The sequence below is a fragment of the Pseudorca crassidens genome, chromosome 2 (genome assembly GCF_039906515.1).
Source record: "Pseudorca crassidens isolate mPseCra1 chromosome 2, mPseCra1.hap1, whole genome shotgun sequence".
In the NCBI taxonomy this organism is placed as follows: Eukaryota; Metazoa; Chordata; class Mammalia; order Artiodactyla; family Delphinidae; genus Pseudorca; species Pseudorca crassidens.
In genome coordinates, this window is record NC_090297.1 from 75,366,165 (window position 1) to 75,382,677 (window position 16,513).

General features: G+C 40.8%; 1 protein-coding gene across 4 annotated transcripts in view; it reads right to left on the bottom strand.

Annotated features, from left to right (window-relative positions):
- Positions 1–16,513, bottom strand: part of COL24A1 (collagen type XXIV alpha 1 chain) — a 431,777-nt gene that overhangs the window by 380,182 nt on the left and 35,082 nt on the right. For 3 of the 4 annotated variants that reach the window (XM_067726774.1, XM_067726775.1, XM_067726772.1), the window contains exons 1-3: positions 14,508–14,633; positions 13,957–14,087; positions 4,136–4,200 (exon numbers count right to left, since the gene is read on the bottom strand). In XM_067726774.1, the coding sequence (XP_067582875.1) occupies positions 4,136–4,200; positions 13,957–14,012 (121 nt within the window). In that variant the 5' untranslated portion in view covers positions 14,013–14,087; positions 14,508–14,633. Of the gene's footprint in view, positions 1–4,135; positions 4,201–13,956; positions 14,088–14,507; positions 14,634–16,513 lie in introns of those variants that run through there. The other variant, XM_067726773.1, reaches the window with a different exon arrangement.

A 16,513-nucleotide genomic window follows, 5' to 3' on the forward strand; every position in this document is an offset into this window, starting at 1 on the left:
CTCCAAATCACTGAATTCAGGAGAGAAGCATGAGGCATCATATGGGAGAGAGGGGAGGGTCTGAAAATCTGTATGAGCAGCTTTGAGAGCAAAACTGCAGATTAGAGCTTTCTTATGTAGAAACACTGAATCAATCCTAGCAGAAGAGGGAAAAGAAGCGCCATAATGAGAACAAGGGAATTCAGTAAAAATCTACATACTAAATGGTGAGACAGCAACTCCCCCCCTCCCAAGAACCGCTTTGTATCATTTAACTCCAATAACAGTGGCAACCAGGATTATATTCTACAAGTAAGAAATTGAAGGATTCTTCTCTAAAGAAACTGGACAGCCTTAGACACTTGCGGTCCAACAACGAGATGGTCAGCAATGTTCATTTATGACGCTCTATGTAGAATATACCAGTTAACAAGCCCACCCATGCAAAAAGAGTTTCCAAGCATAATTTTATTGCCTTGCTTTTAAATGATAACACAGGTAATATAGACTTATGAAGAATTTTTCCAACATAATAGACCAAAGCAAACCAAAATTTGTGGGAAACAAAGACAATACAGGGAGCAGAATAAAAGTTCAAAAAAAATTTTATCTTTGGAAAGCTGAGTAGATATTATATCAAAGAAACAAGAACAAAATGGTTTTATTTTCTCCCTCCCTCCCTTCCCCCAAAATGTTATTTTTTAAGACGCAATCTGAGTGAAAAATCTCTTAAAATTTTAAATGCAGCACAAGTAAATAATTTAAATATTTGGGAATAGTGACTCATGAAAATCTGATATAAAATGTAAAGAAAACAAAAATGGGAAATCGGAGCTAAAAATAAGAAAATACGGAGTTCAATCCAGATCCAATATCTGACCAATAGAACTTATAGAAAGAAGAAATAAATATGTCAGAGAGAAAAAAACTAACACAGGAAAATTCCCAGAAAAATGAAAGATATTTCCCCATTGAAAAGGCCTAATGACTACCCATCAGAATAACTTGAAAAAACACGTTATTGCAAAATTTCAAAATATCAAGGATAAACAGCTGATCTTAAGGTTTAAAGTGGAAAATTAAAAGGTCATACATAAAGAATCAAGAATTAGCATAACATCAGATTTTTTAAGTGCAAGCCAGAAGACAATAGATGGAAGTCTTTAAAATTCTGAGAGACAACTATTTACAGCCTAAAATTCTATACCCACCCAAACTACCCTCAAGCATATGGGTGAAATAAACACATTCTCAGAAATGCAATGATGCAAGAAGTATAACACCTAAGTACACATTCTCAGGATGCTATTGGATGATATGCTCCACTCAAATTAGGAAATGGACAATGCAGAAGGAAAATATGAGTTCCAAGATACTGGATCTAACACAGATGAGAGGCATCAAATTTACAAGAAGCTTAGACAGCTACCAATCCATGGCAGAACAGAATCTTAGCTTCCAGAAGAAATATCTCCAAGAAAAAAAACTCAAATGGTTAGAGTATTTGGTGTATTTGTAATAAAATAGTTTTTAAAGAAGTTTTAAAATTCTTTTAGAGTATCTAAGAATTAGTCATAGTGCCATAGAAAACAAAACAAACAACAACAAAAAAAGGAGGAAAACTATACAGAGAGGATAGAAGAAAAGAAGAGGAGGCATAGAATGGTGTAAAAATGTTAAACTCTCTTCATCAAAATAGGAAGTCAATACAATATACAAGCATATTATTAAGAACTATGGAGAGTAAAACCAAAAGAAAGTTTGGGTAAAGGATTGCAAGACCAGGTAAGGTCAAGGGATATTATTTTCTGTTATATATTTTGTAGCACAACTTGACTTTTTAAACTATATACTTGTATTACTTTTTTTTAAGTTTGGGCAACTATCATAAGCACCAATAAATATTTATATTTATTTCTGAGAAGTCTAATTTGGGATCATCTCTAGCTCAAGTATACATATTCAGCAGTATTAAGGTTGCAAATGATATTTGTAATCACTATCAAATCACAATTTCTCTGAAAATGTTTTTATAACCTCCTGATTAGATATTATATTATTGTATCATGCCAATTCAACAACAATAAACTATTTTAGGAAAACAGTACTTCTAAGTTTCTAATAACATACCACTACTTTCATTTCATTTTTGTGCTCAAAAGTACTAAATTTTATAAAGTCAAAGAGGTTTTTAAAATATTTTTTTTGTTAAGAACTCAAAATAAAATTTTATGAAGTCTGAAAAGATATTCACCCTGAAATAAAAAAGCACATTTTGTATTCTGTAAATGAAATCTTAAGGTTGAAAGAAATATTTCTTTCATTTACTCCTTTCATTGCTTCTGACTTTTTTAAAAAAAATCTATTAATAAATATTCAGCTTTCCTTATATCTTTCTTTGGGTTTTTAATATTTGGATAATGACACATTTTGTAAATTATTAAACTCATAACACTAACAGATGACAACTGTAAAGCAAAGGGTATGTGTAATGGAAAGAAGTAGGGGTTTTTTTGATGTTTTTTTTGGGTCAGACTTGACAGGCCCAAATTCAGCTCTTAGCTGGGCAAGCCCCTTCCTTGGGCCTCAGTTTCTTCATCTATGATACTACCCTACAGGTTCATTACGAGGATTAGAATCACATATGTAAAATTCCAGCAAATGACAAGACACAAAATAGATATTTAATAATGGCAATTACCCTCTTTATATTCTCTCTTGTCCAAGAGGCTTAATTTTAAAGAATTTGTAGACTTTATAGTCTAAATACCTGAGTTCAAATCTTGGTTCTTCCATTTATTAGCCTGCAACCCTTGGGGTAGTTATTTATTCTTCTTAATCTTGGTTTCAGCAATTCATGGGCATAATTATAAAAACCCTGCAATGAGGTAGTGATGAAGAAAATGTATATTCTACTAGCACAGTGACTGGTAACATAAGTTCTCAGAAACTAACAGTAATGATAGCAAGAAGTTAAGAGAGAGTTTCTCTCCTCTTCTTGGCTACTTAAAGCAAACTAAAGCAACAGAAATGACTTGGTCAAAAATAGCATTTATGAAGTTACATGTGACCTGATTTAATGATCTTCCCATAAAAGACAGTTAGAAAATGCCTTCCGTGATACCTTTTAATTCATATATGTGGTATTCGACAGAATACTTAACGTTATGTCCGTTGGTCAATTTGGTCAATAAATAGAGTACCACCCCCTCCTTTGTGCCCTCTCTCTACCTACATGTATTTTGTTTACTTGTCTTTTTCTACTATTATTTGATTGACTAAATTGACAAGTGACACCTTGAATTGGTCATTGAATTGAAAAGTTGGTTCTGTCAAATGAATAATTTGGCAGCCCTGCTGATACAAAGCAGAGGAGGAAAAAAAAAATCAGGACCACGGTGATATTTTCTGTAGATCCAGCTTCAGGGTTTTTCTCTTTGACTTTGGCTTTTTTTTTTTTTTTTTTTTTTTTAAACCTTTGACAAAGGCACTTGTTTTTTCACTTTGGGGCCAGAGGCATTACCTTATTCACATTTCAATCACTGGCAATTAGGATATCACGGTGGCAAACAGAAAATATTATTTAAATGTTGTTTAATAAATGAATAAATTAGGGTGTATATAGATTCCCCAAACTCTATCACCATACCACCAGAGCAACTAGATAGCAAGCAAAAACAAAACAAAACCTTCAACTACTTTCTAAACCTCTCCATTTGAATTAAATGAAATCCCAAGCCCCCTGGTATTCACATTTTATTTTGTTTCTTAATGATGTAAATCTAGACGGAGCATTTAGTATATGCCTGTGTTGTTTCAAGAAGTGCAAAGGTAATTCAGTCACAGTTTGCCACCCCCAAGAACTCCCACTTAAAATGAAGTCACAAGCAAAGCCTTTTTACTGTACAAAACTTCTCTTTTACAGAGAGTGTGCTTAAAAAGGTAAGCAATTTCACAGACAGAAGATATGAGTAATTCCTTAAAGGTCATATTTCCCCCAAAATTGGTTTCTTCACCCTTTCTCATTGTACTAGGTAGAATTTTTTATCGTTTAATGTTGAATTTAAGGTCATGACAACTTGAAAAGTCATGCACTTTTGCTGTCTGGAAGCTGACTTTTTATATAAGTAAATAAGTAACAAGGTAACATTCTTACCTTGATCTTGTGCATGAACAGCACCCCCTGACACACATAGTACAATAAAATGAAGAAGCAGTTTCCTAAAAAAAGAAAAACAATTGGGAAAAACTTAGTTGGACATTTATGACCTATAAAATTCAAAATGAACTCTAGTGCAAGATTAAGAATTAAGCTATTATTTTAATTAACACAGTATTTTAATACTCATTGGTCAAAAGCAAGGGCTCTGAATTCAAGTTCCAGCTTTGCCACTTACTGTGTGTCTTGGGCACCCTTTATATTACTCTGTGCCCTAGTGTCTCCATCTATTAAGTCTATCTCATAATGGTTTTTGAATATTAACTAAAAAACTTCATGTAAAGTACCCCAAACAGTACCTGGCACACAGGAAAAACTCAATAAATGTGAACTAGTACAGGTGAAATTATTATTAGCAGTATATATTATGTCAAATCACCATACATGTAATTTTACAAAGTACTACAGATTGGCACAAAATACAACTTATAGTCACTTAACCACAGTGATTATAAATTGATGAAACCAGTTATTTGCTTAAATGTTTTTATATAAAATCTATTTGCAGATCATATTCAAATCATTCGCACTAGATTCACGACTCGTTGGTTCTGAAAATACTAACCACCTGTAGATGTCAACACTGACCACTGATTAGCAGTAATTGTGAACACAGTACTCAACCACTACAAATCAAAATATTCATTCACATTGATTAGCAAGGTAAAAATACTTTGTGATTTTTTTAGTTTAACCAAACTTTTGATAGATTTTATTGATTAGTCTTCATAATTGGCTTTACCTACCAACTGAAAATCAGAGATAGTTTCAAAAAGTAATGACGAGCATACTGAAAACTATTTTATTACCTAGTTTTTCTTGCCAATATAGACTGATTCTGTTTAGTCTAACTCAGACTCCTCAAATGACATTTCTGAAAATACATTTCTGCAAGGAATGATTACAGAACCCTGTGAAAATCATTTTTATTAAGTTCCTGGTGTGCTAGTAGTAATTGGTACATTTTCTATTTATCACTATGTTTTTACCTTTATCAACAGTAAGGAGCATGTTAATGTAACAAAGTAAGCCAATATAGAATTATACTATTATAATTGTATGTTTATACACAATATAAAATTATACTATTCTCTTTGCTATAATGGACATATTATTTGTATTAGAATAGTATTAAGCATTTTTTCAGTAAGTGAAAAATGTACATTCTATGGTCATACTTAGAGCACAGCTTTTATAAGACTTTGATAGAATACTTAACAATCATTAACTCTACAAACTAATCAACTGAATCATTATAGAAATTTCAACTGATACGGGCAAATAGCTGGACCATATATTTTAATGAAGCCTATAAAAGATTCCCATATATGGTGTCATCCATGAGATGGTTCTCAAATGTTAGTTTGCCAAAGAACCACCTGAGGCTTTTTTGAAAAATCCAGATTCCAGGCCGTCCCACAGTGACTATGATTCATAAATTTGAAGTGGATCCTCAGCACGTATACATTTTTAACTAGGTGATTCTAATATTGATTGCATGTGTACCAAACTCTGAGGAAAAACAATTTAGAACATTTACTATTGATAGTTACATTGAACTTAAAATAACCTAATATTTTGCTTAAATCACATATATCTAATTTTATGACGACACAAATAAGATTTGACCCTTTAAAAAAAAAAATCCTTTTCTACTGCTCTAGATCATGGTTTTCAAACATGAGTGGGTATCAGAATCACCTGGAGGGCTTGTTAAAAATTTCTCAGGCTCCACCCTGAGAGTTTCTGACTCAGTAGGTCTGGGGTGGGACTCAAAAATTTCCAATTATAACAAGTTCTCAGGCAATGCTGATGATGCAGATCTGGGGAACTACACACCCAGGACCACTGTTCTGGAAGAGATGATGCTCAACAGATGATATGAGGCCTACTTGTTTTGCATCTTTTTACCGGAGCTGCATAGTGGAATCACCTGGTGATTTTTAAAAACTACTAATACTTGGGTTCTTCCCTCCCCACCCCCACCCTCAGAGATTCTGATTTTAATTTGTCCCACAGGGATTTTTAAACACTTCTCAGGTGATTCCAATGTGCAACGTTAAGGACCACAGTGTGAAATGAAAATAATTTCCTTGGGTGCTCCAGGATGGATCCCAATGGGGTCTAGAGTTTGAGTAAAAGGAGGCTCTTTTCCTTTCAAATTTCTATTTTCAACTGGCAGGACGTACATCAGTAAGACTAGAAAATAGCTCAAGATTCCGGTCACTGAAGGACAGTATATCAGAATTATGCTGTTTTAACAGAAAATGCAACATGAAAGGATGCACTTCTCACCTGGCCAAAGTAATCTGGCTCACTGAGAGCTTAGAAATAACCCACAGGCACTGTTCCATCCAGAACAAAGCTAATTAGTGAAGAGTACAGTAACTAGCACTATTCACGCGGCAATTCAGCCAACTCGGACTTTCCCATGACCTCAGGGGAAAAAAAAGGAAAATAAAATTCTTTCTAGATATGTTAACAAGTCTACTCCTGACGTGAGGCAGGAAAACCTGAACACATCAAACATCATCCCTCAGCCAGGTGATTTTAGGAGATTATGACAAATCAGTTGAGCCACACCTTAGGTAAGCGCACCTATGTACTAATTTGATGACTAAGAGAGAGACCAATGATATGAAATAGTGATCTTCTTTCTCTTTTTCTAATTCTGCCCCAAACTTCTGGCCAACTGTCGGGCTATACCCCACAGGCCGACAAGCCTCAGAGTTGCCCAACCTCTAAACTGAAAAAAGAGCCCCAAAACAGCGACAGAGGAGACATCAACGGTTTGTTGGATAGGAGATCTTACAAGTCTGAAGCAAAAGGTCCTGGAGCAACACCCGCAGCACCATACCTAGCAGACAGCAAGCAGGACAAAACAGCAACCTTCCAGAGGGAGAAGGAGGCTACCATTTATAGGGAGGATTGACATCGGGTTGGCTCATCAGTTACCAGGGAAACCAGCGGCTGGGGACAGGTGGGCAGTTACTAATTAAGTCCTATAATTAAGAAGATTGGATAGTCATGTGAGTGAAGCAGGGCCTGGTCGAGCAGGGGATTTACAGAGAGCAAGAGAACAGCCATCTTGAATGGCCTGACCGTACAACTAAGGAAGAGCAGGAAAAGTCAAGTTCCTCACCAGGTGTTCAAGGCCCTTATCATTCAGCTTCAACCTCCTTTCTTTTTTTAGCACTATGGACCAATTACATCTGACATCCCAAAGCTCCAGCCATATCATGTTATTCTCTACTCCATGGACAGACCTTGTAAGTGCCTGAAAAGCTCTCAGTCTCCACCTGTCACAATGTTCAGTATCATCAAAGCCTAATTTGAATACCTGCTCCATGAATTTTCCCATCATCCCTAAAGAGGACTGGATCTTTTCCTCACCTCTGTACTCTTGATGATTTAATTTTAACTGTATTATAGCCCATATATGTTGTACCTTTTTTCTTTGTTTTTTTTTTGTTTGTTTGTTTCTTTATTTTTCCAGTTCGCGGGCCTCCCACTGCTGTGGCTTCTCCCATTGCGGAGCACAGGCTCCGGACGCGCAGGCTCAGCGGCCATGGCTCACGGGCCCAGCTGCTCCGCGGCACGTGGGATCCTACCGGACCGGGGCACGAACCCGTGTCCCCTGCATCGGCAGGCGGACTCTCAACCACTGCGCCACCAGGGAAGCCCTGTTGTACCTTTTATGATTAATTAGTAAGCAAATATCTGAGCAAGTAACAGGTCTTCACCTTTTATCAATGTCTTACATAAAATTGACACAATAAATATTTTTAAACAGGAACGGAATAATAGTAAGATCTCTCAATGACTGAGGAATTCAATTCTTCCCTATGAACCTAATTCTTTTAACACTTAGGAAAAAGTAAAGTAAAATAAGGGTACTTTTAGTTAGATGTCCAAAGAGGGAAAGAAGAATTTTTTTAAAAAAATTCTGCTGTGGTAGGGTAAGTGGAAGTCTTCTTTTTCACTTTAACTGTTTTTTCTCATCTCTGAAGTTGGAACACAGAGAAGAGATCAAGCTTAACTGATATAATCAGGTTGATAAAGAGCCCAACTCTATCACTGAATAAAATGGATGTCTAATGAATCCAAGCTTTCTGGGAAATGTCTAGTTGAGCTGGGCTTGTTTATTTCTTTGCTTTTGCTCCCCCCTCCCCATGATATTACATTTATGATACATTTACTTAATTAAGAAAAAAATATCACATTTCCACATTAGCAGATGATAGAGTTCTCAAGGGTAGCAGCTGTGCTTTGGGCTTCTCCGCTGTTGTGCTGTGCATATCATGCTAGACATGCTGGAGTCCTTAAATAAGTTAAAATTAAAACTATTAAGTTGTTGCAGAGAAAACAACATGGTTAATAAGAAAATAACACTAGACTAGGAGTCAAAAGGCTAATCCTGGTTCTATTTCAAACTCATTCTGTGACCTTGGGTGGGTTATTTCAAGTTTCTGAGTCTTAGCTGACTCATCTATTATGTGATGACATAATATAAATTTTATATTTTGAATTCCAAATATAAAACCCCCAAATTTGTGTGTATGGCAGAATCCTAGTAATATACTGGCATTAGAGGACAAAAATCAAGCTACGTTCTTAGCAAGATGTTGTATAAATCACTATATATAAAGGGCATGTCGTTTAACCACAGCTGGGGAAAGGTCCTCTTACAGTTCTGGCCAATTCTTTTTTAATTAAGTAACCTAAAATAGTCTACTTTGCTAATTTGTTCATACATTTAGTGTACCCTAATAAAAAGTCTAGTTAGTGTATTAAATATGAATATTTTTCAAATATTCAAACCATGCCTGTTTTTGTTCATTTTTTTGTACGTCTGGACCATGTGTCATTAATATAAAGTAACAGAAGTACATATACTCAGACAGTTAACAAAATCAGACCAGGTCTGAAAGAAGTTAACAATATGGTAAGAAACATTCAATAAATGTTCAGCAAATATAACCCATAATATTACTGAGGATATATAACAAAATGTGAAATACTCTGTGTGTCTGGTCTGCTAGCCACATTTTCAGTTTGACATAAGCCACAGTCAAAACATGACCAGACACGTGAAGGGTGAAGGCCTCGAGGGGATCAAGCAGGAAATAGATATCTAAAGACCATACTGAGAATATTTAAGGAACTAATATCCATCCCAGGCATCTTCCCTAAATAATTCTTAGAGCTATTCAACTTTCTCTTTATCTGAAGGGTTTAAGTTACTTCAGGGGAATTTCAGGCATCTTTTTGTTTAGGGCACCCATGAGACTTTCAGGTTTTATGATATATGTCCTCAAGTTACTGATGCTCATTCCTACACAGGTTCAATTTGTGAATAAGAAACTTTTTTTTTTTTACTGAATTGGCGATTTTCATTTAAACCAATTGGAAAAAGTAGACTAATCTGAAAAACATACATGTAATATACGTCAAGAATTTCAACAATTTCCATCACACTGCGTTTACAAGCCAAAAAATTCTCTAAGTCATGACAGCTTTACAGATTTTGCTCTTTACTAGCTGCTAAGATCCAGTAATAGTAAAATTTCTGTACTTTGTTCCCAAAATAACTGAAAAACGGTTCTTATCCTAGCAGTAGGGAGTAAAGTGTTGTCAAAAACTTATACACAATGAATTCAACTCAATAGGTACTTGTATAACTAATCTAGTGTGAAACATACTAGAACTTTTGGTTAAATTCCAAGCATACAGGCAACTCATGAAATGCAAAGGAGATAAATATGCTTGAGGACTTCAAGTCATCAAAATGCCTAGAGTCCAGTCAGTAGCAGGGAAGAAATATACACTTAAAATAGTCTCTCCTTGCAGTACCACAGAGATTGTTAAACTGATTACTGCTTAGCTTAGCAAAGTTTCTGGCATACACTACTGTTAAATAAAGATTTTTAAATGAATGAATGTATCAATCTTCAGTCAATGAGACTACCAGGTGGTCTTGAGTTTCAACAAATATATAACTTCTCTGACATTTTCCACCTGCACACTGACCCCAAGATCAAAAAGCCAGGTGATCCTAACCTCCATTTATTTAGCTAAGAAAGTAACGGCTTTGCATGATCTAGTCTCTGTTTCTCTCTCCAGATCCAGCTCCAGTCACTTCTCCCCTAGAATGTGTGCTCCAACCAACTTCATTTCTTTCAGGCCCTCAAATGCACTTGCTGTCTCACTTCTGAGCCTTTTACTTTTCTCTCTGTCTGTAAAGCTCCATGCCTTTTCCACTTAGGTCTGACTCTAGATTTCATTGCCTTTGGTCAGCCTTTCCTTCCAGTAGTACTCCTCCCGACCTTTCCCAACTACCAAGACTGTTAGATGTCCTTCTGTGTATACCCTTATCTCATTTTGTTATACTTGGTTGTTTCATTTTCTGTTTCCTATACTAAACTGGGCACATTGGGAGGGCAGCAATTAGGCTTCTGTCTTGCTCAATCATTGTATCACTTCTGCCTAGAACCATGCTGGACACTTAACTGGAGCTCAGTAAACATTTGCTGAATAAATGAGTAAATGATGAGTGAATGAATGGCAGAATGTTAGCCTTTTATGAGAATGAAAATGAAATCGTCTTTACTTCACTTCTTACTCAGAATTACAAATTCTAAAACAAGTCACAGTTGCAAAGCATGGCAAGGAAACTAGTACAGCTGTTCAAATTCCCATAATAAAATTTATTATTCTCCTGCAGCTTCACCGATTACCAAGCAGAATGTATAAATAACACTCAAAATTACTTTCTATAAATTACAATTCCTCTCCCTGAGACATCAGTTTACTTTAAACATTTATTTGAATGCAAAGATAACTAAGCAACTTTAAAAATAGAATTTCATGCTAGCTAGGAAACAGATGTTTATATACCAAACTTTGTTTCCCCCTTTGGTTACAGAAACCCTTTAATGACCATAATAGCCTGCCTGGGAGACTTTCCGACAACATGTTAAATCAATCTATCTAACACTGACTCTTGGTTTTAATTTTTGTTTTTTATTAATTCCACAAATTCACATTAGGTAATCTAACTAAAAGCAGCCCTTTGAAATAAAATGTCTTTAAGGATCTAGTTTTAAAACTGTAAATGTTTCTGGGTGACCAATCAGAATTGTGATTTAAAAAAAACTGCTCTGGGCTTCCCTGGTGGCTCAGTGGTTGGGAGTCCGCCTGCCGATGCAGGAGATACGGGTTCGTGCCCCGGTCCGGGAAGATCCCACATGCTGCGGAGTGGCTAGGCCTGTGAGCCATGACCGCTGAGCCTGCGCGTCTGGAGCCTGTGCTCTGCAACAAGAGAGGCCACAGCAGTGAGAGGCCCGCGTACCGCAAAAAAAATAAAAAAAAAAACTGCTCCTGCTCTCACAAAAAACATCACCACAAAAGGATAGTGGAAAGTTACAAAAGGATGGTGGAAAGTTAAAATCTCAGGGATTTCATGGGGCACTCTAAGGTTTAATTCAGTGGCCTGACATTATCATCAGCTAATCAGCTGCTTCTCCTAAGTCCCTTTCCCTATGAGGCCGGTAGCATTAATTTCAAACTAAAGAACTCTTAATTCTTTACAGAAACTGGATTTTTTCAAGAAACAATTTTCTCAGCTCAATCAATAACTACCTTTCCCTACTTTGCATATATGTGATTGGAGCTGTGAGGGGCTGCGATCTGATGTAATCTTGAATTACCGTTAATTTTCTGCAGCCCACCCCCACTGGGAACTGTCATGGAACAAACTGGATATCACAGGAGGCTGCAAGGCCCCTGGCTGGGAGCCCATCTAGGAGTGCAGGGGAGACCAGAGCCTTCACGCAGGATCCCCTACCCACCCTGATGTCTCTCCACAAGGATTTTATTTTCCCCATTCCACATAGTCTAATTTTTCCTCAGAAGTTCCTCGATGTAATCCATTCTGTTTGGTTTCTCTGCCTCCCTCCCCCCCAGTCATCTGGACCCAATTTACAAACTCCAAACTGCCCAAGAATTTATGCAGGGCCTTTTCTAGGAGCGTCTGGAAGGGAAGTGTAAACCAGACAAGACAGGGGCTAGGAGCTGAAGATCTGCTTTAATCTGAGAGGTTGGTCACAACTACCATGGGGAATGTTAGCAACGTGGGCCTCGAGTAGTGGCCAAGGTAAAGCCCTAGGGCCGGAGCTGGCAGGGAGAGCAAGAAGGGCACATGGATGGAGGCGGAGGCTGGACAGGACGCGGAGGACCTCACCCAGCCACTCCTGGTGGCTCTGGATCCGCGGGTACCCAAGCCTCATTCCAGCGTTCCACCCGCCCTAGACCCTCGGGAAGATGCGCCAGGTCCCTCAGGATACCTTGCGCTCCCCTCCCCTCTTTCCGGGAGGGTCCATGCAAGGGACTTCACCAGAGAAAAGTGGCGAGAAACCTGCTTGGGAAACTAATGAGACCGGCGCGAGCCGCTCTGGGTCAGGTGGCTGGCAGAGTCTGGCCTCTTCTCGGACCCTGGTGGAGAAGTGTCAGGTCTCCCGGGCCCTGGGCACCTCGCCGCACGCACGCGGTTGCTGAGGTTACGAGCTTTCCCGCTCACTGAGTCACGCGCTGTGGGCGCGTGGGGGTGTGCATCCTTGTCACTGGGGAAGCCGGCTGCCTGCCCAGGCTTCCAGAAGTCGGAGGAGAGAGGGCGCGAGCCCCAGCCAGGCTCGGCTGCAAGCGGCTGGGAAGCACATGTTCACACAAACACTGCCACAAGGCGGTCTTTCTCCGCACCCCGCCTCCCCTTGGCTGCACGGTCAGTTCTGCCCCCGGCCCTCCTCGTACCTACTCTCCCGAGGGGCAGCCTAGTGGCAGAGAACGACTGCAGTCGCTTTCGTTCCTCCCGCCCCCGGGGCCAGAATCAAACTTGCGTAACCCAATGACCTCTTCCAGGGGGGCCAGGGCAGCCAGCCAAGGCCATGCGCCCCACCCCACCCCCAATGTACGCTCTTTTCCGAGTGAGGCAGTGGGAGCAGGTACAGCGCCCAAAGAGAAGGTGGGGTGCCAGCCAGGGTCGGCGCGAACACTCCCCGGGAGCAGCAGCCCCGCCCCCTCCCCGCGTCCAGCCCCTTCCGCAGTGACACTCCAGTGACCAGGGCGCAGCCTGGGCCCCAGATGGGCAGCACGCTTGTTGGCCTCCTAACAACTACAGGAGACTGCCGCTGAGTCCCACGAGTCCAGGAGGGCCCTGATGCCCGAGGTTCTGTGGGCACCCTCTCCCCCTACCCGGCAACCCTGCCCTCACGCCTGTGCCCAGGTCCAGGCTTCGCGCACAGAGCCCAGGGGACACCTAAGCGCCCCAGCAATACCCAGAGTGCACGCCCCGAGGAGCACCGCAGGGAAACAGGACCTCAGCCAGGGCTCCGAGGGAGGAGAAGGGAAGGAGGGCGCGAGGGCGACGGGAGCTAGAGCCTGGGCTGGCGTCCGAGTCCAGCTCCGGAGCTGCGGGAGCCACGGCCGCCCGCGTCGGGCCGCGAGCCAGCGAGCTTCTCCTCCAGAGCCGCAGTATCTCTTTAGCATAAACTGTCTGAGAGACCCACTGGCAGGAGGCTTCCTTTCAAACACAGTATTTTACAAATTGAGGAGACAACAGGAGGATGCCACGGCTGTTCAGCGACTCCCAACTTCAAAAAAGTGCCAGGGAGCTGGTGCACAGATCTCCAACGGGCTCAGCGGATCCAGGGGGTGGGGAGAGGGGGTGCTCTAACCCCTGCCCTGGCGTGTGGGCTACTTACGTTTTTGCTGTGTGGGAGACCTGTCCACGCCTTGTCCTGCGGGCTCCTAAATGCATTTGTATGCATTTGTCCGTACGGCGAAGCGCTAACGGAAAACAGAAGCCAGCTCCGAACTGCTAAGGGTGCAGGTACTGTCCATGAAAAAGGGGGGGGGGGAAATCACATGAAAACGATGCTCCAAAACCTCAACAATAACCACAAGGGGAGGGGGGAGATGGGAAGGAGGAAAGAAATAGCACCCGGAGGGTAGGTAGCTAGGCTCCCTAGCTCCCTAGCTCGGTAATAGACAAGTCCGGGGGGAGTCCTGCCCTGGGAGGGCGGGCGAGGAGACCTCACGGGCAGGCGGCGGGGCGCCGGCAGAAGCGGGAGCTCGGCTGCGAGTGCAGCCCTCGAGTTCACTTGCGGTTCAAAGACGACTCCGTGACTCCAGTGGAGTCCTCTGCTTTGGGCCTGGGAGGAGAAAGGGGTGGGGGGAGGGAAGGAGATGAAGTGGGGGAGGAAGTCCTTGGAAACAACCCGCGCTGGAACATTTGTCATACAAGTACACACACCCACTTCGGAAATCTAGTCCGTGCGAGGGGACCGGTGGCAACTGCAGGCGCTCGGCGTTGACTGACGCCGGCTGCTTCCCCTGGAAGAAGTGGAGCCAAGCAAATCCGGCCGGTGTTAAATTTCACCGCTCACTGACTTGCAATGACGTCACCAAACGTAGTGCACACCTCCCCCTCCGCCCCGCAACCTTCCCCCCACCCCGCGCCCGGCTGGGGCGCCCCTGTCCGCAAGCCCCTGGGCCCGCCGCGCCTGGGGCGCGCTCGCAGCCGCCCAGGCACAGCTCCGACCCTCTCGCTTCCCACGCTGTACTCCCTCGACATTCCCGAAGCTTGTAGGTGACTAGTAACCTTCCTCCAAGTGTCCATGTACCGTTTCCTTTTTCAGCAGTCCCCAATTTCATGTTTTCTCTCTTGAGTGTCTCCCATTTCCCCTTTTCTCTATCCTCTTCACACACACCTTCTGAAATCACATTTAGCTCAGCGGAGTCCTTCACTGTCCTCCGACTCTCTTGCTTTTTTTTGCAGCTATGCTTGTGGCCTACGTCGTATTATTAATTGACCGCAAAAAGTTCTCATTAATTCCTTTCCTCCCCTTCATTCTTTCCTTTCAGTCTGTCCCCGTACTACTTTCTACTGATTTTTCTCTTCTGTAATCCACTTTTCTGCCCTCTGCCTTTCTCCTGCTTACAAGTGTGGACTAATGGTCTGCAGTTATGCAACAAAAGCATAGGAACACACCTCGGCCTTACCAATTTGAATACCTTCTCCAATGTTTGTAATAAATGTCTTTTTCGATGTAAGTCCCCATTCTCTCCACAGCCTCTTCATACTGAGAAGTCTACTTTGAAGAAAAAAAAAAATTAAATTCTGCTTTTATCCTTCTCATTAATAAGACTGGAAATTCCAGAAGGCCAGGGACCTAGTATCTTGCTCATCATTGTATTTTCAGCACCTAAAATAGTATTTGGTATGTCTGTTTAATGAATGACTGCTGTATACCAGTGAATATCATTTCTCCAAGTTTTCCTTGTCTATACTGTGCACCATCCACAGCTAATGACCCTTCCACAGGCTGAAAGGCATCCCGCGTTACATACACACTGTAAAAGTTAAGGTGACCATATTAATGAATGGAAATGACTGGTGTGGCCCTTGGAATCTGGAGGATTTTTTCCTCTAAGAACACAGTTTAATCCATCTTCCTCTTCCTCAATTTTTCAACTTTCCATCTTGAAATGATCGTAGATTTACATAAAAGTTGCTAAAAAAGTAAAGAGAATTCCTGTATAGCCTTCATCTGACTTCCTCTAATGTTAATATCTTACATAACCATGGTACAATGATCAAAACCAGGAAATTAACACTGATACAATACCTAATCTATAGACCTAATCTATAGATCTTATTTAAATTTTGTCAGTTTTCCCAAATGTCCATTGTCTTGTCCAGGATCTCATCTAGGATCCTGCACTGTTGTTTAGTTAGTTAATTAATTAACAAAGATATTAAATAAATTGCCATATCTCCTTAGTCTCCTGCCCTCTGTGGAATTCCCTGTCTTCTTTAATCTTTCATCATTTTGACAGTTTTGAAGAGCACAGGTCAGTCATTCTGTAAAAGGTCCCTAAATTTGGATTTGTGTGATGTAGTCCCACGATTCAGGTTTTGTATTTTCAGCTAAAATACCACTGAAGTGATGTTGTGCCTTTGTCGGGGCATCGTATTGAGTATACGTAATGTTGATGTATTTTATGACTAGTGATGCTAACTTCGATCACTTAGTTAAGGTGTCACATGCCACACAGCCACTGTAACTACCTGCCCCCCCCCAACTTCTGTAGCAAATAGCCACGGCTTTCTGGAATCCTCCTAGAAACCCAGTATCAAGGGAAGATATTCATTCTTAACCTGAAGAAGTTCAGCATAGATAAAATTATTTAATACAGCTTAACCAAAGACCATGGGATTTAGCTGGGCCTTGAAAAGTGAAGAGGATTTACATGGGT